The sequence below is a fragment of the Rhinoderma darwinii genome, chromosome 1 (assembly GCF_050947455.1).
Source record: "Rhinoderma darwinii isolate aRhiDar2 chromosome 1, aRhiDar2.hap1, whole genome shotgun sequence".
NCBI lineage: Eukaryota > Metazoa > Chordata > Amphibia > Anura > Rhinodermatidae > Rhinoderma > Rhinoderma darwinii.
In genome coordinates this window covers 609,151,976-609,179,277 of record NC_134687.1, presented here as the reverse complement: position 1 = coordinate 609,179,277, position 27,302 = coordinate 609,151,976, and the positions used below count along the sequence as shown (strand labels likewise).

The 27,302-nt window shown below is 42.4% G+C and overlaps 1 protein-coding gene across 1 annotated transcript in view; it reads right to left on the bottom strand.

The window, feature by feature from the left end:
* LOC142747421 (phospholipid-transporting ATPase IC-like) overlaps positions 1-25,117 on the bottom strand; it is a 45,613-nt gene extending 20,496 nt beyond the window's left edge. The window contains exons 1-12 of the mRNA XM_075854978.1: positions 25,040-25,117; positions 19,694-19,884; positions 11,472-11,569; positions 9,954-10,067; positions 8,908-9,006; positions 8,570-8,631; positions 8,032-8,104; positions 7,870-7,940; positions 6,521-6,603; positions 5,507-5,665; positions 5,249-5,337; positions 2,722-2,918 (exon numbers count right to left, since the gene is read on the bottom strand). Coding sequence (XP_075711093.1) covers positions 2,722-2,918; positions 5,249-5,337; positions 5,507-5,665; positions 6,521-6,603; positions 7,870-7,940; positions 8,032-8,104; positions 8,570-8,631; positions 8,908-9,006; positions 9,954-10,067; positions 11,472-11,569; positions 19,694-19,868 — 1,220 coding nt within the window. The 5' untranslated portion in view covers positions 19,869-19,884; positions 25,040-25,117. The remainder of the gene's footprint in view (positions 1-2,721; positions 2,919-5,248; positions 5,338-5,506; positions 5,666-6,520; positions 6,604-7,869; positions 7,941-8,031; positions 8,105-8,569; positions 8,632-8,907; positions 9,007-9,953; positions 10,068-11,471; positions 11,570-19,693; positions 19,885-25,039) is intronic.
* Between the last annotated feature and the right edge of the window lie 2,185 nt (positions 25,118-27,302).

Sequence of the window (27,302 nt, the reverse complement as noted above, 5' to 3'; positions counted from 1 at the left end):
AGAAAACAGCATAGTAATAAAATTGGGGTGTTATTCTAAACTTATAACTTTTTTAATTTGGTGTTTTTTTTTTTAAATTTGGCAGTTTTCACACTGGCTGCTAGGGCATACACAAGAGGCTAACACTTTCTGTTTTCTGTAGCTCACTTGTCAGCATTGCTGTATAGATTGGGACAGAAATAGCAGAGTCATCTTATTATCATTGGAGGCTTAGCGACTTATAGTCAGCTCTATTGTTTTACTGGAAGCCTAGATAAAGGCAGGATAGCAACACTATACACACAGCTGAGGCACTCTCCCCTGTTACTACCTGGACTTCGGGTATAGGGACTATACTCCATGTCTTTCTGGACATTTCTCTGTCAATTAAATCCCATTCATTTCAGTTGCCATAAAGCACACACATCCTGTTGTACTGACTATACAGAATTACAGGAAGGACGTGCCTCCCCGATACGGACACCCCGAGAAAGTTAAAAGAAAACAAACAGAACATTATTTCTTTTCTATAGACTTGCATCTAATTACTTAAACTAAAATCTAATCCATGACACATTCCCTTTAAGAACTGCAGTTGACATTGACCGAGTAGACCAAGTCCAACTCTTATGCACTCACACACGAAGTAAACTTTTTAGTAGGTTGCAGTAGTATAATAGTATAGCATATATTATTTACACTTCCCAGAGGACTAATCAAGGGTCCTTGGTAGTCTATATTATATGATCCCCCCCCCCATATGATAACCAAGCCAAATGGGGGAGATGGACGGAACGCGATTGACAAAATGTGTTCAATTCTGAAAATGAGATTTTTCCAACCTGCTGGAAACTCTGTGCTATGACCACGATCCTTCCTTTTCTCATATAATACATCTGCCACGGTATATGGCTGCCCTTCAAGGAAAATCTAAATCTGAATTAACCCCTAATTACACATATTACGTTACAGGGGAGGGCCTTAAACAAGCTCATATTACTACTCAGTGACTCAAGAAAAAGGGCGGCGTATGGACAACAGTAAAAAAAAAATTCAAGGAAAAGGGAGCAATTATGACACTTAATTTTGGAAACAGAACAGGTGTTGGAGCACGGTGAATCACATGATTTTAAGCTCTTTAATATTTTACTTCTATGCCAAGGTATGCTTGACAAATGCTATAGGTCCAAAGCCTGAGGCTGCACTACTGAGAGATTCTGAGGACATCACGACTTCTGATTACTGTGTTGAAGTTAGTCATTCAATTGAAAAGATTGTAAGCCCAAAAGTAAAGTTCCATAGGTATCCGATAGAATATATCAAATTCTATGAAGCATATGGTAAAGTAATTTATGTCAAGAAATACGATATTCGTCAAACTTTTCACTCCTTGGTCTTTCGTACCTCTAGAACTGGGGTGACAGCGATGCGGTTTTGTGTGGCCTCTGAGCTTCAGGACATAGACGTGCTTGTCTGTGCGGGCAATGTGTAGATGGCTCCATGTGGCTGACATGGTCATGGGGGGCAGTGTGTGGATGGCACGGTCCTGGGAGGCTCTGTGCGACTGGCACTACTTAGGGGGCGGTGGGGATTACGTATGTGACTGGCACTACATGGGAGTGGAACAATCTGACATTGGGGCCCTCAGTCCAGAAAAGGTTGTACACTACTGCTTGAGCATGTTTAGTAGTAAGAAGATAAGATTACTGCTCCTGAAGTTGATAGGAAGAATCGAGGTTGCCGATGTCTGTCAGGGGCAGTGTTTTCATGGAGACCTCGTAGAAATTGTGATCTCTTTTTTTATATCTTAAGTGCCCTGTAAAGTTACGGTTATGGGTGTATATTTGGGTCATGTAAGTATTCGGTGATTTGGATCTATACAAGGTCTCCAAGTCATTGTGTCATTGTCACGAATCAGAAGTGAAAAGTTGTTCCCACCCAGTAGTGCAGCCCCAGGCTTTGGGCCTGTAATGTCAAGTCATCATATCTCAGCATAGAAGATATTATTATTGTATTCCTTATGGTCTAATAGAATCGTTTTCTGGTAGGTCTCATTTAAAAGCGCAAAAAAAAGGTAAAGAATTAAAATACAAATACGGTATATTATTTGCGCTTCAACGCCCCACTATTTTCAACATGTTTGCTTGCTGTCAGTGATTGGGAATGTTTGCATTAAAAAGCCGAATGCCCTTTATGACCTAGTCCTGCTCACGTAGCGGAGAGTCCACCTACACCAGTAGGAGGTAGCCATCCTCTGTACGCTAAATAAAGAAACGGCACAAAATGTTTCCTGTGTGGACTCCAGGCAAATGTTTCTTAGGCTACGTTCACACTTGTGTTTTTGTTTCCAGTTATAACGGAAACCCTGACGCAGTGCCAAACTGGTCATATAAAGAAGACCACCGACACTTAACGGACTCCCATTGACTTATAATGGGATCCGTCTGTTTTCGTTGTAGTGTCCGTTGTTTTGACTGGAAAAGTAGCTCTATTCTTTCCTGTCAAATCTGATGAACAGAGCCTTACTTAGACCCATACATGGTAACAAACAGCTATAAGCAAGACTGTCAGGATTGTTTTTTATCCTTTAAAATGTAAAAAATAAATAAGCACATTCAGTGAAAGCAAACAAAGATCTTGGGAACAAAATAAGAATTGAAACACAAAAAGGTATAGTAGAAGAAAGTTGCATTCTTAAATGAATGATTAATCTACATTTATATAAAAGACTGGGAATCTCACCTGACGTAGAGAGAAATTGGTACCATGGTATTCAAAACAATGATGTAACCCCAAAAGGCCAGAAAGCCTCGATAAGATGGGGCGTAGTTATTCCCATCATACAGGTACCATGACACGTTAGCTTGACCTAGTTTTGCGTCCCAAAAGGTCTGCCCAATAGCAAGACCAGCTGATGCCAGGATCAGAAGAACGAATATCTAATGGAAAAAAATAACAATATTATTAGATTTACATCTTTCTATAAATCAATGAAATATCTTTACAAGGTTGGATTTATATTCTAGTGTGAATTCTGACCATCTAGTGACAATCACCACTAGAGGGAGCTTATTGAATATGGATTATGTTCAAAAGGACCTGTATAAAATCAGTCTTCAGTAAGCTCCCCCTAGTGGTGGCTGCTGGCAGCCAGAATGTTATTGTTAATCTATATGGCTATATGGTGTGAAATTCCTAGGCCCCAATGCAACATATGCCATGACCTATGGGTCAGCAGTGGTGGGCCGGTCTTGGTCTCGCATTCGTTGCCTTGATCTATAGGTGTATGTATACGTTCCATGTCAGTTTTATGTTTATACTATAGCATTTGCATTGTGCATGTATTAAATTACTGCTCACTATTATCCTGTGCATGTAAACTGTATACGTCCTGTTCAGTCTACTTATTATTATATTTGATGTAGGACCCTGACTCTGTGTAATCACCTGATCATCCACTGCTTCAGTGTTCTGACACCATTTCAAACCTGGGAGGGTTTTTGCATTCCTTGTTTTATTCATGTCTATTTTTACGGTACATTAATAAAGTATTTTTTTGTATTTTTTCAATACTTGGTCGTGATCTTTTCTGGGTTGGTTTACATGCCATGGCCTATATTTAAACCATCTCTTGCCATTTATAGCACCCATGTGGCAGGGAGGTGTTTGACCCCATTAGGTAACCAGAACCAAGGTGTGACTGCATCCTCTTCACCCGCTAAAGTTATGCCCCTGGTCTACGGGTGGAGTCGAGAGTAAGAAGTAACATGTATGAAGTCTTGATCTGCATATTTATATATGTGGACAGGCGCAGTCGGAGGTCGCAATAACGCCTCTAATGGCATCATTGATGCCTGTAAAAGCATTTCTATGCTTTAAATCAGCCTCATGCATATTCATTCTGTTTTGAGTGAAGCAACCCAGGATGAGCGGCGCAGCATTTCTGCTGCTCTCATTGGGATCACAATTGGAAATGCTTTGCAAATTCTGAGGGCTCTTTGTAGAACCGATTCTGGGATGTCCCAGTGAGCTGGGGCCCGGTGACCGGTGGACTCCGCTTTTAGGTGATCCCTGGTCTAAAGCAGGGAACCACTGAGCCTGGGACTGAGTTTCTGAAGTGAACAACCATCCTGGACGTCAAGGTACACAGTAACTTAAAAAATATTTTAACTTTTTGAGATACAGCTGCTTTGTGTCCTGTATACTGACAGGTTCAGTGTCAGCGGGTCCTGCGTGTCTCCGACACGCAGTATCCATCTGTTATCGATCACATCTAAGTTATGAACTTAGATGTGATTGGTAACAGCTCAATCCTACGTGTCAGAGACACGCAGGACCCGCTGTCACTGAACCAGTTGGTCCCGCTGACCTGACTGGTACAGGATTCTGCGCTAGATACAGCTGCTCTGCATACAGGATACAAAGCAGCTGTATCTCAAAAAGTAACAATAAATTTTAAATAAAAAAGTATTTAGAAAAGTTGCACCAACTTTAAAAAGAACCAACACGATTTCAAAGGTGTGCATAGCCTTTAATATAAATTTTTTTGTATTGCATATACAGCTAAAAACATTGCACTTGGTTATATAGCAATCCCTCAAAATATTTGAGTTGTACTCGGGCTGTCCCTGATGTTGCCCTTGCCAGGGTACAAGAGTTTTTTTCATGCCCAAAGTAGGGATCAAACTAGTAATCCGCTACTGGTGCCTAACTTTTTGAAAGTTTTTCTTGTATCGGTCAAAATAATTTTTTGACAGCCCACAAAAATTTACACGGGAGCAGTAAGCTTGACAGAACAAACCTGATGTCTGGTCACGAGAGTGGAGCAGTCTTGATGTCCAAACAATTGGGCTAGGGTGTGTGTGTGTGTGTGTGTGTGTGTGTGTGTGTGTGTGTGTGTGTGTGTGTGTGTGTGTGTGTGTGTGTGTGTGTGTGTGTGTGTGTGTGTGTGTTATTTTTTTGAATTTTTTTTTTGGTGTACATTATAAATGGGTATATAAAGAATGTCCAAAACTCCTTTTTTATGTTTTTATGCATGTTATCAGTTATAGTAATGTCTCGCTTCATAAATAAGGAGTTTATAACATCACATATACCTATTAAGCTGAACTCCCACAAATAATATACTCTTCCTTGGCTAAAAATACTTCTTAAAAATGCCAAAAGGACTATTTTTTACTCTGCTGGAGAATTTCTAGTGCGACCTCTGGGTGCAGCCATCTAGGACCTTATCGAAGTGGAATAGTTTTTCTCGTGCTTTTAAACTTACTGTGTAGACCATGTAATTCATCAGATAATCAATTTTTGTTCTTTTCAGTCTGGTTTTCCCACTATTCCTCATAATTTTTGTGTCAGCACCTAAAAGAAATTTAAAAAAAAAAAAAAAATCATGTAAAATAACCCAAAAATTACATTCATAAAATCTAAATTTGGGCAGGAGAGATGAACAGATGGTAATTCTTAAAATAAATAAAACCGTGAATTAGAATGATTTTGTGTCTTTGAGTGGTGTAGGTGGGCACTTTACCTGCAAATAGTACGAGGCCATGGCAGTACGTAGTATTGCGAATGGTACAACCTCTGAGGAGGATTTTATCTGCATCCAGAGCATAACTCATTCCTCTCCAGCAAAGTGTCCCAACAAACTTGTCCAGGCGATTATTGGGCTCTTCAGAAATAACCATCCCTGAAAAGGCCAAAAAAGGTCAGAAGAACTCACTGTCCAGACAGGATAAAGGAATATCCATTAACACTTGTCCCAGGTTAGTAGCTAGACCCGTTAAGAAAGTGACTACCAGCCCAAGGGGCAAAATTATTAGGGGTGTAGGTTGAAGTTGCACTAATTGGTACATAGTAATTAAGGAGCCCTGTTACAGATTTTGCATTGAAGCTTTAAGTTAAAAGAACCTGGATTGCATAAGTTAAGGGGAAAAAAAAAAAAGTCTGCTTTTCTTCAGAAAGAAACAGCGCTACTCTTGCCTATAGTCTGTATCAGGTATTGCAGCTTAACCCCATGCACTTAAATACTGCAATACCAATACAGCCTATATAATCCCATACAGCCCCTTCAAATTACTATATATTTTTTTGCTTTACGGTGTCAAACTGTGGTGAAGGGAGGGCGGCAGGATGATACCGGTGGAGGACCCTTCCTGGAGCGTTTAGAAGAAATAGAAAATCAGGTAACCTGTAGACACTCAGGCTCTTACTCAGTCTTTGTAGGTCCACTGGTTATGCCTGACTGGTACGGTTACAAGAATCACATGAAATAGCACAGACATCTAATGGATTGTCTAATGGATTGTCTTATGCTCAAGGTTGACGTCTTAGGCCAGGTTCAGACGTGGCAAATTTGCTGCAGAACTTGTTAGCAGAAAATGCGCAACGTATATAGTGACGGTGGAAAGTATAACTGAATTTATCTAGGATACATTTGTTAGGTTCATTGGATTGTCTGGAATAGACAAAGGAACCTGAAAATGTGAGAGGCATCCCGTGTACTGCATCTGGACCCTATCCCTATAATATTACACACACACACCATCAAAATCAGCCAGTGCCCCCTCCTCCTGCAGCAGCTTGTCCGTCACCTCTAGCGACATCTTAAACTTCAAGTTTGTTTCTCTGGAAAAAATAAAAAATAAAACTTTAGGTATCTTTACGGTATTAGGGGCACAGAGTTTATTGTACAAGTGCCAACATTTGAGGTTCAAGGAATTCTGAGTTTTTAGAGAGTCTAGCAGTGACCTTCGATACTACGAGCCACTATAGGATGATTATGGCCTGTTAAGTTTCTCCAGAATTGGCCTTTTTTCTTCATTTCTATTATGACACAGTGATCATCAGGGACTCTGCATTGTATATAAGAGCAGTTGGACATCCAACGACTGTCTAATCATAGGCTCAGGCTAATAGGCTGTCCCTCCCCTTGCTTTATACTGCAGCACTGTTTCTTCACAGTGGCTGCTGCGTACAAGTACAGCAGAAAGTTCAGCTTCTCACGCCTCCGACAAACGGCTGTTACCGGGGAAACTTCGTTTTACATGAGGCTGTTAAAAATGAATGGTTGCCCATGTAATACGTAGATGGCAATACCATGGAGGAGACAAATGTGTTGTAATATACAGGGGCACTGCTATGTGACCAGCATGGCTTTATGAGTCATTCAGTGTGGTGGGCACAATGCGAAGGGAATTTCTTTTCAGAGGTTATCACTGTGTTGTAGGTAGGTCTCCAGGTATTTTTGGGCCCTTGTGCAACAGAAATACATAGGGGGAAATTTATTAAACACTCTGCACTATTTTTTTTTGGGTAGAAGAGTCACAATTTTGCAACATTTCCATTTTTTACTCTGCCTCTGCCGCTCTAAAAAGTGTGTGGAGCTTAGCGGGAGGAGGGAGGGCCACCACGGCCCGAAAAATGTACTATAATTTACGCCAAAATCTGGCATGAATTGTAGTCCCAATATACACCTGCTCAGATTTAACTTTTATGGCACACCGTCGGTCAGAGATTCACCTAATTTATTAAGAGGCGTGCGCCTCTTCATAAATTAAGCACATCTTACAGACATGCAGGGAGGGCTGGTGACATGCAGGATGGCGCTGGACAGCGTTGCGGTGTGTGAGAAAGGAGAGGGAAGTAGGAAGTTGAAGGGGGCGAGTTAAATAACATGGTGGCGGATAAAACCATGAACACCCTGACAGAACTCCGACGGCACCCGTTAAAGTCAATAGGCTCCTTAGGGTACCAATATACAATGGTACCGGTGCATCCGATATTTTCATTGTTCTGCTCCTCTGACTGAGCAGAAAAATGTAAACACCAAAGCAGGTGGGAGCGGGGCCTTATAAGTGGCAGGTGTATCACTATCAGACTCCGGTATCTTACCCGTCAAGTTCTGCTGTTTCTACATAACATAAACTGTTCGGTTCAGAGCTGGATAGAACTAGCACATCTGCCTGAAAAAGGAAAATAAATATGCAATTAACACTATACAGATTCTTGTATATTAATAAATTATAAATCTCCTTCTGCCGTCCTGGCACTGACCGGAACAAAGTCATTCTTGTTAATTCTTATGATGTCCCCAACGTGGATGTTTTTCCATTTTGTTTTCTTAAATCTTAAAAAAAAAAAAAAAGAAGAGCAAAAAGTTCAGCATCATTATAAAGAATTCTCCCGATAGTGATTACAAATATATAACTAAATAGAAAAATTATTGTTATGACAAAAAGGTTACTAAGGGTGCTTATAAAACCCATTTTCATATACCCTATTAGAGAATTATGAGTAAATAGAGGGCCAGAGTAACAATTAGCTACAAAGAGTATCCATCTCTGTGGAGGACCCAGCATGTCCATACAGTCCATTTCAATATGAACGGTGTAATGCTTCATTTCACCTGTGGTGGCGCTGTAGGGAAAACCAATAATTACTGACTGGTTCCTCCACAGATTACAGCTGATCACTGGGGACTCCCAGCAGCAGGACTTCCTGTGACCAGCTGATCGTCAGAGGACCCTTCTAACAATAAGAACTGTCCAAAGTGAAGAACCCCTTATTTCTATTTGGAAATGTCTTTACTTGCCTCCCGTCTTCTATAACTTCACTGGGTCGGTTGTTAATCTCATTGTCCATTTTATGACGTGCCTTTGAAAGTAAACAGAGACAAGTTACTTATAAGGACTATAAATTTCCACTGCCTGCTGCCACCAGTAGGGGGTGATATTGTATACAGCTATATTGTAGCATACCATACAGTTCACCCCCTAGTGGCGAAAACATGCATCTAAGTATGTGCATGAGAACAGAGAAGTAGTGCAGTGTTCAAAGGAAAGAGAGAACCAAAGCCTTTTTATGTAGCTTATCAATAACCACGAACATCTTACCAGGGAACAATAAAAACGAATTGACGATTTTACTTACAATGTCGTCCACTAGATCTTTGATGGCAGTGATGCCCAGTACAAGCAGTAGAGGGATCAGAGTCGTCGACCAAGAGACGGTGGATATTTCAGGAATGGTCTGTAGCAAACGGGAACATAAAAGTTTGCTATAAACACCCACATAGATATATATATATCTCCATTTGCAGTGCACTCCACCTTGTGGTGGCTGCATGTAGCGATAATTGTATGATGTAACTATGTCAAATGATTTGGAGCCCTTAAAAAAACTGACCACAATACAGATACAGCATATTAGGAAGTTAATCGGCACAAAATTTTGTAACTAAAAATATAATAATGGACGGTAAAAGCGTTTTTTTCCTGAAAACATGACCTATTAGGGCATATGGACATCATGGAGGGGGTTCCCCTGTTGGGATTCGCTTCTATGAACCAAAACAGTTCCTTAAGAGTGGCTCCCATTCTGGCGGACTTAAGCCGTATGTATTACTACATATAATACTACAGATCCCCCGTAGGAGCCGCTAACCGATTGGTTAGAGAAGTTTTTTCCCCTGTTAGCCGGGGGTGTACCAGGAGCCGATCAGCATGGCAGCTAGAAGGAAAGGTGTGGTCTCAGGTGAGACAACCCTTTTATTAAAGGTGCAGTGTATTGTTTGTAGTGCTCAGTGGGGCCCTTTCGGAGTATCGCGATGTGGTAATAATTCTTGTGTATACTCTTGCTTGCGACTTTGCCTTTTAACAATAGGATAAATAGCCTTCCGAAGAAGTGTCCCAATAAAACATGGCACCTGTATGAGGAGTGACACATCCACAACAGGAAAAGCAGCAAATATTACATTGTTTCACAATGTCCCATCACATAGCAGGAATGTATAGTTGCCTCCACCCAGTTATATTGTATTATGGTGATGAGGATGATTCCTCCCTGTGTTATTTGCAGGTTGTGTTCACACTATCGATATGAGAAGTTTCTTGTACATCACCTTCCATGACAGCGGATGATGTGTCGTGTACAAATAAACACTGGTGTCAGAAGGGGTCACGTAAAGCCATCATTACCTGGAGGATGAGGAGGACTAGGAAGTAAGCATTGGCTGCTCTCTTGAATTGCTCAAACAGGTTCATTGGCAGGAAGGTGAGTGGGTTATATTTGTAGGTTTTTATGGCATTTCCCTATAAAAAAACAAAACACAAATACATTTTAAATATTTTGCATGAAATTTAAAATGTTATATGATTCCATTACAAACATTGATATATTATAACGATTATATACATTAAATAATAGTGCAACCTAACATAAAGGGGTTTAACTGGGGCTGGAAGAAAACGGCTGTCACGGGGCTGCATTACAATCAATGCATGTCTAGGGGGCTATTCACACGGCCGTTTTTTTAACGAACCATGTACACGGCCTGGGAAAAATAGGACATGTCCTATTTTTGCCCGTTTTCCTGGATTCCTCAATAGACTTACGCCTATGAGGGATCCGTGAGAACGGGTCCCGCACTGGTGCAAATCGGCTGTCTGACACAGACGATTTGACACTGGGTTGTGTAAATAAAGCCTTAGTGTCAGGGAAAGAGGACACCTGAGGCAAAGATCCCACCTCGCCGCATGGATGGTGCATAAGTCCACACACTGCAGACTGTTTCCAGTCTGGCAACTAATCCACGACAAAATTTTGCCGTGATTTTTTTACGCGGATTTTCGTGCAGATTTGACTTGATCATTGCAGAGGGTGAAATCCGTGCTGAAAATCTGTGGCAGAATTGACGTGCTGTGTATTTTCTATTAATGGCTCAAATTCTGCATAGATTTCCACTACATGTGGATGGGGTTTTTTAAAATTCCACCCCTGTGTATTGTACTTTAATGCAGCGCCCACATGTCGCCATTGAAATCCGACATGTATTTCCGCGGCAGAGATCCGAGGCTTACCTTACCTTGTGCCGCGGATTTGCTGCAGTTTGTTATTCAATGGGACTAACCCTCTGCATTTCCGTGCGGAATAAATATTATGCTCAGGAGGTGTAACTTGAAGCTTCCGGGTCCCGATGAGATTCTGTAATAGGGTTTCCAACTATCACACATCATTTATGGCACTGATCTGCTCATATGGGGCAGAGAGAACTTTGTGCCCCCTCAGGCTTCAGGGCATGGGTGGTACCGCAACCTCTGCGCCCCTTATAGGTTACGCCCCTGAGCATGCTACCATGTTTGTCGGGAAATTTTTTCCGCTGTACAGGCAAATTTCTGCACAGAAATTTTCCGTAGCAAGTGAATGGCATTGCGGAAACTTCATTGACATGCACGGTATGCCGATTGTCATCAAATTTGACGTGTGTGCTGACGAAGAACGAGGCCTAAATTGCCAAGGAAAATATGCATAGTGTCTGAATTCATCCTTCGACTGACAGTGGCTTTTACTTGTGATGGGATCTGGCAGCTGGGATCCCTACAGATCTTGACGAGATCTCGTTCTTCTCTTTCTCGATAGAGCAGGAGTTGCACCTGCAGCGCTTGGAAGTTCTTATGTCTTTTAACGGACATGAAGCCAAAATGTATGGTACATACCGAGTACTTGCTCTTCTTAAAACAAAGGTAGGACTTGATCTTGAATTCAGGTTGATCGTAAAAATTGCGGTCATTCGCTTTCACTTGCCAATTACATTCTGAAATCAAATAAAATCAAATAAAATTAGTCTCTAGAACTGAATGGATTAATTCTGTACTTAATACACCGACTCAAGCTTAACTGCATGATATCAAAGAGTCCGAGATAGTCTGAAGTCCACCTCCTGCTGCGCTGTTCCTCCCCCTTGCTTTACACTGAAGCGTGTGAACTGTGTATCACCACAAACTCACTACAAGCTTGGCAGGAAGTAAACGCATGGGGAGCGGATTTCCATTACAGTAAGGATAAAATAATTAAGTAATATACTATAAGCAACTAAACTGCTAATGAGAAACAAAAGATGATTAGACCGTAGACCGAGGGATTTGTACTCCAATAAGGACAGGGACTACAATGGGGGTCATGGGACCCCTGTCCATCCAATAGATGGGACCAATATCTATCAGACATTCTTCAGAATACCCCTTTATAAAAGCATGAAACTATCGGCAGCTTATAAAAGTGTACAAAAATTCCCAAGACTAGAGATGACGTAGTGATCATGCGAGTCTTCCCAATGAAGGACTCCATAGTCAGCCTATCTCCGACTGATAACAGGGAACAATAGACTGCATTCAAACATACAAAAAACATAGAGAAGATAGACTTTAGTACCTCCGCCTAACAATAACTGCATTGAGATTAGTGTTTATCTACCATGTGAGGACAATAAAATACTCGGTGCCAATCAAAATATGCGCAAGTCCAAGTATCAAGATTTTACCTGATTTACACGGCTAATAAGGACGTGTTGCACTCATTTAATAGCTCTTCAGTATTGCACAAGGTTTATAAAATATTACGTAATACCAGGTTGTCTAAAATCTGTAGGTTGAAAATCAGGAGCCAAGAAAACTGGGTGTTGTAGAGAACTTAAAAGAAGTTCTCCGTAGTTCGTATTCGCCTGCTTTTTTTTTTTTAATAATGCTTTAAGCCTATTTTAGTTTTTTCCTCCCCCAATTTCAAGAGCCATAACTTTTTTTTATTTTTCCATCGACATAGCTGTATGAGCTATTTGGCGGGATTATTTTTATTTTTTAATGTCACCATCTAATGTCCCGAGACACTTTTACAAATGATTATGTCAGGTGGAATGAAAAAAAAACCACAAAACATCTATTTCTCCATTTTTTTGTGTTTTGTTTTTACGCCATTCGCTGTGCGGTAAAAAGGACTAGTTGACTTTACTCTGCGGGACAAAACGATTACAGCGATACCAAACTTATTTTTGTGTCAAGTTTTGTGTCTCCATATCGGGAGAGCCAGAACGTTCAACTGTGGGATAAATAACTTTATATATTTTATTCTTTTACATCGTTATATATGTGGCAATACAAACTTTTTATTTTTTTTATGTAAAAAACAAAAAAAATTAAATTAAAAAAATGGGAAAAAGTTTTTATTTTTTATATATTGTTGAAAACTTAAAACGGGATCATATGATTGCTTGTACAATACTTATGTATTGCAGTGTATTGTCGCTTTAATGGTTTCCTGTTAAAGAGGCTGTCACCACATTATAAGTGCCCTATCTCCTACATAATCTGATCGGCGCTGTAATGTAGATAACAGTGGTTTTTATTTTGAAAAATGATAATTTTTTACAAAGTTATGAACAATATTAGATTTATGCTAATGAGTTTCTTAATAGACAACTGGGTGTGTTTTTACTTTTTACCAACTGGGCGTTGTACAGAGAAGTGTATGAGGCTGACCAATCAGTGACTAATCAGTGTCCTGCACTTCTCATTGTTCCAGTGTGATTGTGCAGTGAAAGAAGCTGGGCTGGAACAATGAGAAGTGTATGACGCTGATTAGTCACTGATTGGTCAGCGTCATACACTTCTCTTTACAACGCCCACTTGGTAAAAAGTAAAAACACAGCTTATAAAGTGGGCTCAGCTCCTCCCACCATGCCGATCCATTCTTCTTCCCTCCCGCCATGCCATACATTTACGGCATCGTGGGTTGAAGGGTTAAGGATAAACTTTGGTGGGAGACTAAAGACCACTGCCGATCCACCAGTAATACACAGGAATCCATCACCCAGTTCTGGTTCCTAGTGGCCATCTTCGACTCTCAGGCAGCAAGGATCAGTTACTGTTATAGGTGACTATAGATATGCAATAGTTGTCAAATGAATTATCTTGCAACGAAAATCATCAGTCCTTCCTAAATGGAGTCTGGCTTAGCTGAATGCACATGTATGTCTTTAAAAAAAGTGGAGTGCATTACACAGAGATTTGAGGAACATCAAAGGGAGACCCAGTATCATGCTCCACCCCCTCAGGCCCAGCATGGGATATCAGTTATGCCTGGAGGGTCGCTTTAAGCTATATTGCACACAAGACTTAAATAGGAGGATTGCATGTGTACAACTAGTATTGAACTCAATGGGAGCTATAAAAATCTGTATGCAGGAGTGTGTGACATTAAGCATGGGAAATTTTGTTTGGCCCCCTCTCACCACTGGCCCCATAGCAATATACAAGACAGGTACACTCCTGCCTCTAACATGCAGAAATATCACAAGAGGAGAAGTGAATATTTAAAAGGGCAGATATAAAAGGAGGAAGGTCTCCACGCCACTCAGAACAGCCCCCCCCCCCTTATTAGCCTCTGCAAAAAGTATCTCCTCGATTTGGCGGCCTCTGTGCATCCATGTATTGTCCTTCAGGAACTCTATGGGCCAACAGCTTCACCCAATGCTAACAGCTGATCACCAGGGATTTCTGCAGCCAGATACAGGTCGATCAATTGATCACCAAGGCAATATTAATATAAGAAGGAGTTATCCCACTTTTAAATGACATCCTGCCTCCTCATAGACATGAATGTTTGCACATATCTGAACTCACTGTCCTAGAACTAAACAAATCAACCTAGTCTCCATCTAATATTTGAACAGGGTGCGGTGCGGTCTTCTTATTTAAAGGACCAGTGTCCCGAAAAAAAAAATTTTTACATCAATTTGACTTTAGTGTGTTATTAAACATTTTTAAATTTGTGTGTTGGTGTTTTACTTTTTTTTATTTTTTCACTTTTTCTTCCCTATGGGGGCTGCCATTTTTTTTTCCATTTCTGCATGTGTCGATTAACGACACATACAGACATGGAATACGGCAGCTACAGTCCCATAGTGAATGCGAACGGGGCCCGTTCCATCCACTATGCTGTACGCCGTCTGTGTGGGAACGGCGCATGCGCCGCTCCCACACAGTCCAAGTTGAACTGTGCGACGTCCGGCGCCATTTTCCTGTGGACAGGAAGTCGCGGCTGGACAGTAAGATTACTACTTCCGGTCGCGGCTTCAGGACTTGTTCACTTGGAGCGGCGGTAGCGGACGGACCGGAGGGAGCGGCGGCGCCAGGTAAGTTATTTCTATGTATGTTCGTGTTTTAGTGTGTGTTTACTACTGTATGTTAACCTACTACATTGTGTGTTAGCTCAAAAAATGGCGACACACAGTGTAGGAGGTTTGACCGTTCAATCACCTCGTTTCTCCCGGCACTAGCCAGGATAAAGGAGGGGGGATTCTGAGAGCTCACTAGAGCGAGTGAGTTTTCCCAAATTTTGCAGCATAAAGCAATGTGGTTGCTTTACCACATGCAATGCTGCAATTTTGGGAATTGCTCCATCTAGTGACCAGCGCTGGGAAATATTATAAATTAGAATCTAATTTATAATATTTCCTGACTCGTGAAATAAATTAGAACAATGTCTAATCACCCATACACTAACTGTTTAACTAAAAAAAAAAAATAATGTTTTTCTAGCGACACATTCCCTTTAAGGAACAGACCAGGGAAATCTGGCAGCGGGAAGCGATTAGTGTGAATAATTCAGCATCGGCCTGTCAGCACGCAGTTTACAGATAACGGCTGGCACGTGTAAGCCCATGTATCCCATAACTAACCGAACAATCAGACATTGTCAGTGACCAAAGGCAAATAACAGAAGCTTCTTAATAGACATAATAAATGCTAATTAACAGAATGGCCGTCCCTTATAGGATATTTGGAAAGGACTTTTTCTAAACCAGATAACCTTTTAAATAGCAATTCATCCAATAAAAAGCCTTGAAACAATAAAATAGTTTTCATTTTATTCTACAGTCTGCTTGTAGATGACTCCTTATGGATATCCAGCTGGTAGAGGGAATGTGTCGCTTGAATTTTTTTTTTCTCTTTTAGTTAAACAAATATTATTTAAGTGATTACACATTGTTTTAATTTTTTCACAAGTAAGGAAATATAAATTAGATTCTAATTTATAAATTTATAACATTTCCATGTGCTGGTCACTAGAGGGAGCAGTTCCCAAAATTGCAGTATGGTCAATGTGGTAAAGCAACCTCATTGTTATATGCTGCAAATTTGGGGTAGACACACGCGCTCTAGTGTGCTCACAAAATCCCCCCTCCCTTATTCTGGATAGTGCCAGGAGAAGGAGGGGGTTGAATCTTCAAACCTCCTACACTGTGTGCCGCCATTTTCTGAGCGAATGCACAGTGTAGGAGGATTAGATACAGTGCTAAGCAGACAGTATAACATGAATATACACGAACATAATACACACATCACATACACGAACATAAATTACCTGCTCCTGCAACCGCTGCCGCCTCCGCTCCTATGCCTTGCGCCTTCGCATCCTTGAACATATGGCCGGAAGCCGCGGACGGAAGTCGTCATCTTACTGTCCGGCCACGGCTTCCGGTCCACATGAAAATGGCGCCGGGTTTCGCTCTGCTAACGAGCTTCGTTTTGGTCTGTGTGGGAGCGGCGCATGCGCCGTTCCCACGCAGACGGCGTACGCTGCAGTGAGTAGAACGGCTCCCGTTCGCATTCTCTATTGGGATGTATGTGCCGTATTCCATCTCTGTATGTGTCGTTAATCGACACATACAGAGATGGAAAAAAAATGGCAGCCCCCATAGAGAAGTAAAAGTTAGTGTGTTCTAACACAAATAAATAAATGTTATTTTTTTTATCATACTAAAAGCAATATGATAAAAATAAAAAATAAAAAATGTTGACACCTTCCCTTTAAAGAGGCTCAATCACCAGATTATCAAATCCCTATCTCCTATTGCATGTGATCGGCACTGCAATGTATGTCAGCATCATATGCCAGCATCATACACTTCTATACACAACGCCCAGCTAGTAAAACAAGTAAACACGCCCAGATGTTACCAACACAAGACACGCCCACTTGGAAATGAGAAAACACGCCCAGTTGTCCATTAGAAAGGCTCATTTGCATAAATATAAAATTGCTCATAACTTGGCCAAAAATGATTGTTTTTAAAAAAAAACAAAAAAAACACGTTACTGTTATCTACATTGCAGCGCCGATCACATGCAATAGGAGATAGGGATTTGATAATCTGGTGACAGAGCCTCTTTAAGGGCAGTGCTCCCTGGGAAAAAGTATTTAAAAAAGCTCTCCTCCAGAAGGAGGAGGTCCCTCTAGTGCCATCTATAGGTGAATGACTTGTATGTCAATGTCTGACCCTTTATAGAGCCTTGAAACATGTCTTGAGTTAATAGCCAAACCAGAGACACCCATCTGTAGACAGCACGGTTTCAGAACTGTTGGTCCTCATCAGTATAAAGTACGTTTCTGGTTAGCTTAGTGAGATGCATTTGAAGCAGCTCTTGGAAGGTACTAAATCTTCATGCGGAGATACAGCTGGTAGGGAGTTTTAGGGGCAATGCTCCTCAAATGATGCATCGTAATCTGTATTCATAATACCTTTAAGCCAGAAGGGCAATGCTCCCTGGGAAAAAGAATGCACAATAGCTCTCCACCAGAAGGAAGGAGACGGTCTCTCTAGTGCCACCTTACTCTGTACTAAAGAGGAGCAACAACTCCGAAACAGTGCTGTCTACAGATGTGTGTCTTTAGTTTGGCTATTACTCAAGTCAAGTTTCAAGGCTCTATAAAGAGTTGGACAAAGCCTTCTAAAGTAGTCAACTAAAGGTTGCACTATAGAGACAGTTTTCCTCCTTCATATGGAGAAAAAAAATCACCATGAACTAATTATTACCACTGGACACCAGACATAGGGCAATTTTGTTTGTGATGGGGGAATAGGAAAGCAGGAAACCATAGGAGTTGTAAAAATGGAGCATTGCCTTAAAGAGGCTCTGTCACCAGATTTTCAAACCCCTATCTCGTATTGCAGCAGATGCAATGTAGAGAACAGTAACGTTTTTTTTTTTTTCAAAAACGAGCCTTTTTGGCCAAGTTATGAGCATTTTTATATTTATGCAAATGAGCCTTTCTTAAAGAGGCTCTGTCACCAGATTTTGCAGCCCCTATCTGCTATTGCAGCAGATAGGCGCTGCAATGTAGATTACAGTAACGTTTTTATTTTTAAAAAACGAGCATTTTTGGCCAAGTTATGACCATTTTTGTAGTTATGCAAATGAGGCTTGCAAAAGTCCAAGTGGGTGTGTTTAAAAGTAAAAGTACAAGTGGGCGTGTATTAGGTGCGTACATCGGGGCGTGTTTACTACTTTTAATAGCTGGGCGCTCTGACGAGAAGTATCATCCACTTCTCTTCAGAACGCCCAACTTCTGGCAGTGCAGATCTGTGACGTCACTCACAGGTCCTGCATCGTGTCGGACACATCGGCACCAGAGGCTTCAGTTGATTCTGCAGCAGCATCGGCGTTAGCAGGTAAGTCGATGTAGCTACTTACCTGCAAACGCCGATGCTGCTGCAGAATCATCTGTAGCCTCTGGTGCCGATGTGTCCCCGCTCGTCTGACACGATGCAGGACCTGTGAGTGACGACACAGCGTGATCTTTCGAGAACACGCTGTGTCTGCACTGCCAGAAGCTGGGCGTTCTGAAGAGAAGTGGATGATACTTCTCATCAGAACGGCCAGCTAGTAAAAGTATTAAAAACGCCCCGATGTACGCACATAATACACGCCCACTTGGACTTTTACTTTTAAACACACCCACTTGGACTTTTGCAAGCCTCATTTGCATAATTACAAAAATGGTCATAACTTGGCCAAAAATGCTCGTTTTTTAAAAATAAAAACGTTACTGTAATCTACATTGCAGCGCCTATCTGCTGCAATAGCAGATAGGGGTTGCAAAATCTGGTGACAGAGCCTCTTTAAGTACAACTGGGCGTGTTTAAAGTGAAGTACAAGTGGGCGTGTATTGTTTGTGTACATCTGGGCGTTTTTACTTGTTTTACTAGCTGGGCGTTGTGAATGGAAGTGTATGATGCTGACGAATCAGCATCCTCCACTTCTCTTCGTCAACACCCAGCTTCTGGCAGTGCACAGACACACAGCGTGTTCGAGAGATCACGCTGTGACGTCACTTCCTGCCCCAGGTCCTGCATCGTGTCGGACGAGCGAGGACACATCGGCACCAGGCGACAGAGGCTACAGTTGATTCTGCAGCAGCATCGGCGTTTGCAGGTAAGTCGATGCAGCCTCTGTCGCCTGGTGCCGATGTGTCCTCGCTCGTCCGACACGATGCAGGACCTGGGGCAGGAAGTGACGTCACAGCGTGATCTCTCGAGAACACTCTGTGTGTCTGTGCACTGCCAGAAGCTGGGTGTTGACGAAGAGAAGTGGAGGATGCTGATTCGTCAGCATCATACACTTCCATTCACAACGCCCAGCTAGTAAAACAAGTAAAAACGCCCCGATGTACACACATAATACACGCCCAGTTGTACTTAACTTTAAACACGCCCAGTTGTACTTAAGAAAGGCTCATTTGCATAAATATAAAAATGCTCATAACTTGGCCAAAAAGGCTCGTTTTTGAAAAAAAAAAAACACGTTACTGTTATCTACATTGCAGCGCCGATCTGCTGCAATACGAGATAGGGGTTTGAAACTCTGGTGACAGAGCCTCTTTAAATGGATTGTCCAGGATTATAAAAAAAAAACAAAAAAAGGGAAAAAAAGAAGGTTCCAGAAACCACTTCACTCTTGTCTATGGGCGGTGTCTGGTATTGCAGTTCAAGTGAATTAACATGAGCTGAAATACCAGACAAAACCTATGGACATACAGTAGTCTTTAATAAAACCCGTATGGGGGGGGGGGGGGTGACAGGGGTACTTTGAGGTGCATTTACCTTTTGGGACATGCTCTCGGCTCAGTTCTGCTTGTTTGTTTATTCGGTTTTGCTCTGGTTCATGTGAGTCAGGACTTTCCAGTTCATCATCTGTTTCATCATCGCTATATGGAACTTCATCGTCATTTGGCATCTGCGAATCTTCCTCAAATGTTGTATCATAATCTGTATCCATGATCGGTTTGGGTTTTCTAAAAATAACATAATAAAATTTAAAAAATCATATAATCTTAATAAGCAGAGGAAGCTGGTTGACTAAACCTGGAAACTTGTGACATACAGAAAAATTTCTTTAATCGAGCATCTATGAGACAAATAGATGTCGGATTAGGAGATTCTAGATATTTTACATGGACAAGTAAATAAAAATGACAGCTCCGCCATGTACTTTAGAGATTATATTAGGAAACTTCATGAATAGCGATTCCCCTATTTTAGGATTAACGGATAATGGGTCAGATTAAGTAAACGTAAACACTGTGGATTTCTGTACTCCTCTCCCCGAGAAGAATAAAAAAAAGAGTGGGCAGGAGATATAGGACACGCCAGGCCCCCCTTTCTCTTTTCATCTGCCCCCCCCTGATGGCCATTGGTAGGTATGTTATGAAAAAAACAAAATCGGTGGGGCCCTTTTTATAACTAGGGCTAGGCGCACACCTTCCTAAACCCACCCCCCTGGCTGCATGTGGTTAGAGTGAGGCCAAATGTAGCGGCCGATCTAATGGCCGACTGGATGTGTTTTGAGCCGCTAAATTTTTTTGACCACTGCTACGTGTGGCCACACCTTAACCCAAAAGAACATACGACGCGATAATTGGTTCCAGTAATTAAGACTATTCACATCACATTTTGCCATAGTTTCTAATATTTACATGTACAGATATAGCCATCTTTAACTGGATTCTGATAACTTGCTGCAGCGTGATATCACACAACAAAAGCCATTAAAAAGTCATTGAAAAACTCAAGATGAGAGATCTAGCCACTGTTTATTTAATACGTTAAAAGTCCAGGTAAAGACGGCTAGATCTGTATACTGCATACCTACAAACCAACCCGGATTTAGTGGGACAGTACTGGATTCCAGGCGGTGTCCCGCTGTCCTGGGTGGCCAGTGGAATGTCCCGGTGTTTCAAGTATCGCAAAGAGGGATGCAGATACATTAAAGTTGGGAGGTACTACACAATACCCAAAGAATTCTATGGGTCAAGTTTATGTCTAGATAACTTTTTGACTGTATTGAATAGCAAGGGCTGCTATGCTTATTCAAAATCAACGTACATACATTCGCACAGTACCAATCCGTCTGAAAGAAAAAAAAGTTGTATATATTTTGCATTGATAACATGCTGGCCTCTGTGCTTTACAACGCTAGAGCTGATTTTAAGTCCCAGTCTGGCCCCGGTGGTTATGAATGGGGAACCCCATCTTTTAGCTAATAGTTTTATGAAAATGCGTTTTCTAAACGGTACAACCTCCACAGACAGACACATGTTACCTGATCACTTAGGCTAACATTTCATCTGCTAGTCCTCCGTTTTGGCTAAGTCTGGGCACACGCGTTTCAGCTGACTTGCAGGTTTTCAAATTGAGCCCACTAGCATGTTGGTGCAGTTTCGGCTCCATTATCAACATAGCCTAAGACCAACAGTGGCCAGATGTCTAGCTAAACATTCATCACTATAATGAACTACACTAATCTACAAAATAATGGACTACTGGCTAGAAAATTGAATTTTAGAATTTTTTCCAAATGTTTTTCAGCTTTTGCAAATATTTATAGTGGAAAAAGAACTCGGGTCAAATGGAACAATAGGCGAATACATGTTCTTCAGCCATTGTTCAAAAAGACTATTCAGAAGATGAATAGAGCAAAGCCTTATGTAAATAATTCAGCAGATTAAATATTAACTTCAGAGTCTTATTTTTTCCACAAAGTGTTTCCTTAATTGCCGGATTGAAGTGACCTGTACAATAGATTATAAAACCTTAAGGACGACACAATGATATGTACACAAAGGGCTTCATCTAGGCGCATTCAAAACCATTTTCTATGACACAAAAATAAAAATTTGACAAAAAAATAAAATCAAAAGGCCTATTCAGGAGACTGAGGGCTGTCAAAGCATCAACAACATTTCCATCCTTAAAGAAATGTAATTTAAGCCCCACTCCTCACAATGGAGATTACACCATATTCTAAGCAGCAACCCAGAGCCATCACAATTCTCCATGGATTATGTTGCAACCCGAAATCTCAGTATCTGCCACGTACTAGAGCAGAAAAAAATGGAATACAATGCTGGCAAGACATCACACGGCATTCAGACACAATGAATTTATCACACATTCATCAGTCAGGCCTGGGGCAGATTGTTGGATCACTTGAAAAAATAAAAAAAAGTTAGATACCTGTATATTCTTTCATACCCATATTTTATAAATACTGCTAACATAACCATAGACATTAGAATTTTGTTGGCAGATCCTACCAATTTTGCTCTGCCAACAATCTAAAACTACTTATTCCCTTTAGGCTGGATATGAATTAGGGATTTCAGACGGCCTTTTTTTGAATGCCTTGTCATTCACGGTTATTCTGTGAAGGCTGACGTCATGGATAACCACTTCATAGATTAAAACGACAAATCGCTGATCGATCTCTGCCTTGATCTGTGTCCTGGTCGTGGCTTCTATTGATGGGGATGCAGATCTGTAATTTGCCAAGGACTGCACCTGGCAAAGACCGGACAGATTCAACAAAGCAAATCAACTTTGCCACAGACATGTGCCTTCGGTTTGTTCTGACCAGTGGGTTGTGGACACACTGGGCAACTCCACCGGTTTGGTTTAGGACCACCTTTAAAGGGTGTTATCTAAATAGCCCCCTGATCTTCACCCTTTAACCCCATATGCGGATCTAGACTTTGCTGCGGGGAGGCTAGCAGGTTAATAACTTTTGAGGAGGGCCCGGTGAGAGTAGTGGCTGGCCTAGCGGTCCAGGCACTGGTGAATGGTATTATGGCAGATGGATGTGGATCAGACAACACAGTTCGTAATAGGCAGGAAGCTTCAGGCTCACAGATAGCTCGGTATCTGCTGGCAGTAGATAGTGGGCTGCAAATTCATGGTGGATAACTGGATATTAACTAGTAGCAGGCAGCGGGAGGCAGGCTGGCAGCGGGTCGCTGGGCACAGGCTGGCAGTGGCATCGCTGGGCACAGGCTGATAACAGATAGCTGGTGTGGACTGAAATCAGATGATGAACAGGATCCTTTGCAGGACACAACTAGGTTGCACCAAGGTTGCTCAGGCACCAGGTGAATAGTGGAGGTGCCTTAAATAGTCCAGAAGTTAACCGGGATTGGCAGAGGAGTTTTTGAAATGCACTAGGAACCATATGGCCGCAAGCAGGAGGGGACACTTGTAGTAGACACCAGCGGCCAGCAGGACCAAGTCGCCGGTGGGGAAAGTAGGAGACCCGATGGGGACTGCCGGCAGGACCAAGACCTGCAGCTAGCGTTACACAGTCGACGTTGTGTCAAAAAAAGGCGACGCCAGTCAGCAAATAAAGTCTAAAACGGCTGCCCAAATGGTTAGATTTAAATTTGTCTCGGCAAATCCCACCGTGTATTGCTTGAGTTTGAGACACCATGGGAGAAAGAAGGATGAACTTTGACCTGTCTGATCCTATGTTCCTCGTGGAGACGACCAGAGGCTTCACCCCGCCCTTCTCTTTTCTTATGAGATGAACATTCACGCTATGCCCTTCCATATGAGCATAGTTATGGGGAAGTCAAGCAACAAAGCTATTTCACTTGACAGCTATTGAATGTGTATGGGTAGCTATACGTCTATGGCCAGTCATTGAATTGTCTGCAGATGGCTCTGAAGAAATATATAAATACATAAATATATAAAGCTAACCAAAAACACAACACTAAAAGTTAACAATCTAACCAAAAAGTTAACATTCATCGTTCTGAGATTTAAAAAAAACCGATCACTTGGACTAGTGTGGCGCTATGTCTGGAATATAGTTTTTCTAACAATCTCCTGTAACCCCTATATTAGAGCCCTATAGCTAGGAAATCTGCTTTTTGGCATCTTACTGTATGGCTTGCTCAAGATGGGGAGCCCATTCCCTGCCCAATGATTTGTATTATGAGTCTTAGAAGGTGAAGCACCCAAACAGGTAAACTAGCTGATATTATGGTTTAAAAGAGAAAAGACATTTATAGTATATCCTATCAATCACCAGTATGGGGCACCTCGGTCCATCAAATGGATGTCTCATTCCTTCCTTCCATGTAATACAAGATCTATAGTTCGCATTACTAACCTTACAGGTTTTAGAACAAATCACATGACATCTGCCAGTGTCCCGACAAGAAACCCACATCACAAAAACACGGATTAACCATGGTTATCTATATAGATCAGTAGAAAATACCACACCTAAACGTGGAAAGTCTACTGTATATTAGATCATAGCAATAAATGAACATGAGGAAGGTGATCAATAGGAAATAACGACAACACTTTGACTACTGAAGGATATTTATCCCGTAAACCCAAACCAATGCTCACTTATTTACTAAAATATTATGTTAAATAGAGCAGCAGTCTGATAATCTGGCAAGTACTGGACCAGGCATGTAACAAATTACCAGAATTTCTAGACTTAAAGAGAACTTTTCACCTGCCCATACATGTGCAGCTGAGAGCAGCATGTAATGGGCAGTGCTGCACAAACCCTGGGGCACGCTCTCAGGGTATGTGCACACACACTAATTACGTCCGTAATTGACGGACGTATTTCGGCCGCAAGTACCGGACCGAACACAGTGCAATCCTTATGTACGATGCTAGGAGTCCCTGCCTCGCTGCAGGACAGCTGTCCCGTACTGAAAACATAATAATTACAGTACGGGACAGTTGTCCTGCAGCGAGGCAGGGACTCCTAGCATCGTACATAAGTATGATGCTAGGAGCCCGGCTCCCTGCACTGTGTTCGGTCCGGTACTTGCGGCCGAAATACGTCCGTCAATTACGGACGTAATTAGTGTGTGTGCACATACCCTCACTCTTCAGCTGTCGGCAGACAAGGACAAGACCGATCTCTCGTGAGAGATCACGGTCTTGTACTTGTCTGCCGAACTGGCAAGGGGGCGTGTAATGGCAAGGGGGCGTGTCACTGCTTCGGAAAATGCAAGAGCTGGAGAGAGGAGAGCGCCCATGCGAGCTCTCCACTTTAGCTCTTGCACTCTTGCGAGAAATCACAGTGTTTGTACTTGTCTGTCAAACTGGCAAGGGGGGCACGCACACACGCTCTCCAGCTCTTACAATGTCCATGTCGCGAGAGATCAGTCTTGTCCTTGTCTGCCGCACACAATCTTCTTGCTCTTGCTGTAACACTGTCCGTAGCGGATTGGACAGTGTCACGGCCATAGTAACACGCCCCCTTGCCATTACGCGCCCCATTGACAGTTCAGGGGGTAATTTAAATATTGGGCGCCAAATAGAACGGCACCGATATCTAAATAACGGAGGAGGGTAGAAAAAAAAAATGTAAAGTGCCCCAGGGTTTGTGCAGCTCTGCACATGTATAGGCAGGTGAAAGGTTCTTTTTAAGTCACAAAAAAGAAACGGCAACAGATCTGGCAGAGGGTCAAAGTTTCCAGACACTGAACCAGCAGGGAATACAGGGAAATTTCAGCTCTGGAGTATATGACAGGCTGTAACACAGGATCAGAAAAATATAAGAAATGTAATGCTGTATATTTACAAAGGGACAACTTTTTTTGCTCATTCTATATGAACTTTGCATGAATTTTTGTGATTTTATAAACGGATATTCATTAGCAGACGTTAAAAACAAAATGATCAATGAATGACTTTCAGTATGTAGTGTGCCATGTGCGGTTATGTATAGTTTTTATATAGTTACTCACATATTACATGATACAAGTGTGACAGCAGAAAAAACAAACAAACAAGATAAGGCCTCATGCACACGACCGTATTTTTTCCCACCCGTAAATACGGGTCCGGTGTCACACGTATTCGACCCGTTTTGCACCAGTATTTACGAACCCGTGCCCGTAAATATGGGTCCGGTGTCACCCGTATTCCACCCGTATTTACGGGCACGTTTTTGGCGGCAAAATAGAACTGCACTAATCGGCAGCCCCTTCTCTCTATCAGTGCAGGATAGAGAGAAGGGACAGCCCTTTCTGTAATTAAAGTTAAAGAAATTCATACTTACCCGGCCGTTGTCTTGGTGACGCGTCCCTCTCTTCACATCCAGCCCGACATCCCTGGATGACGCGGCAGTCCATGTAACCGCTGCTGCCTGTGATTGACCTGTGATTGGCTACAGCGGTCACATGGCCTGAAACGTCATCCAGGACGTCGGGCCGGATGTCGAGAGGGACGCGTCACCAAGGCAACGGGCGGGAGACCGGACTGGAGGAAGCAGGAAGCTCTCGGTAAGTATGAACGTCTTTTATTTTTATTTTTTACAGGTTTAGGCCTCATGCACACGACCGTATTTTTTCACACCCGTAAATACTGGCGTAAATACGGGTCCGGTGTCACACGTATTCCACCCGTTTTGCACCAGTATTTACGAACCCGTGCTCGTAAATATGGGTCCGGTGTCACACGTATTCCACCCGTATTTACGAGCACGTTTTTGGCAGCAAAATAGCACTGCACTAATCGGCAGCCCCTTCTCTCTATCAGTGCAGGATAGAGAGAAGGGACAGCCTTTTCTGTAATAAAAGTTAAAGAAATTCATACTTACCCGGCCGTTGTCTTGGTGACGCGTCCCTCTCTTCACATCCAGCCCGACATCCCTGGATGACGCGGCAGTCCATGTGACCGCTGCAGCCTGTGATTGACCTGTGATTGGCTGCAGCGGTCACATGGCCTGAAACGTCATCCAGGACGTCGGCCCGGATGTCGAGAGGGACGCGTCACCAAGGCAACGGGCGGGAGACCGGACTGGAGGAAGCAGGAAGTTGTCGGTAAGTATGAACGTCTTTTATTTTTATTTTTTACAGGATAGGGGATACATGTCTTGTTTATGGCAGAGCGGGGAGATACCTCCCCGCTCTGCCATAGTTTTCATTGTAGTCCCGGCGGTAGTTACGCCACTGGGCTGTGGCCTGCAGACCGGGTAGTCCCCTGACCTCGCCTCACCTCGCAACGCTCCCGTAATCACGGGTGAACACACGCAGCCACCCATGATTACGGGAGCCCCATAGACTTCTATGGGATGCCCGTGCCGTTATTACGGCATGAAATAGGGCATGTTCTATCTTTTTTAACGGCACGGGTACCTTCCCGTGAGCAAACGGGAAGGTACCCGTGGCTAACAGAAGCCTATGAGCCCGTTATTGCGGGTCGTAATAACGACCCGCAATAACGGGTGTTTTTACGGTCGTGTGCATGAGGCCTTATTCTGATCGGTAGTCACTGTCCAGGGTGCTGAAAGAGTTACTGCCGATCAGTTAACTCTTTCAGCTCCCTGGACAGTGACTATTTACTGACGTCGCTTAGCAACGCTGCCGTAATGACGGGTGCACACATGTAGCCACCCGTC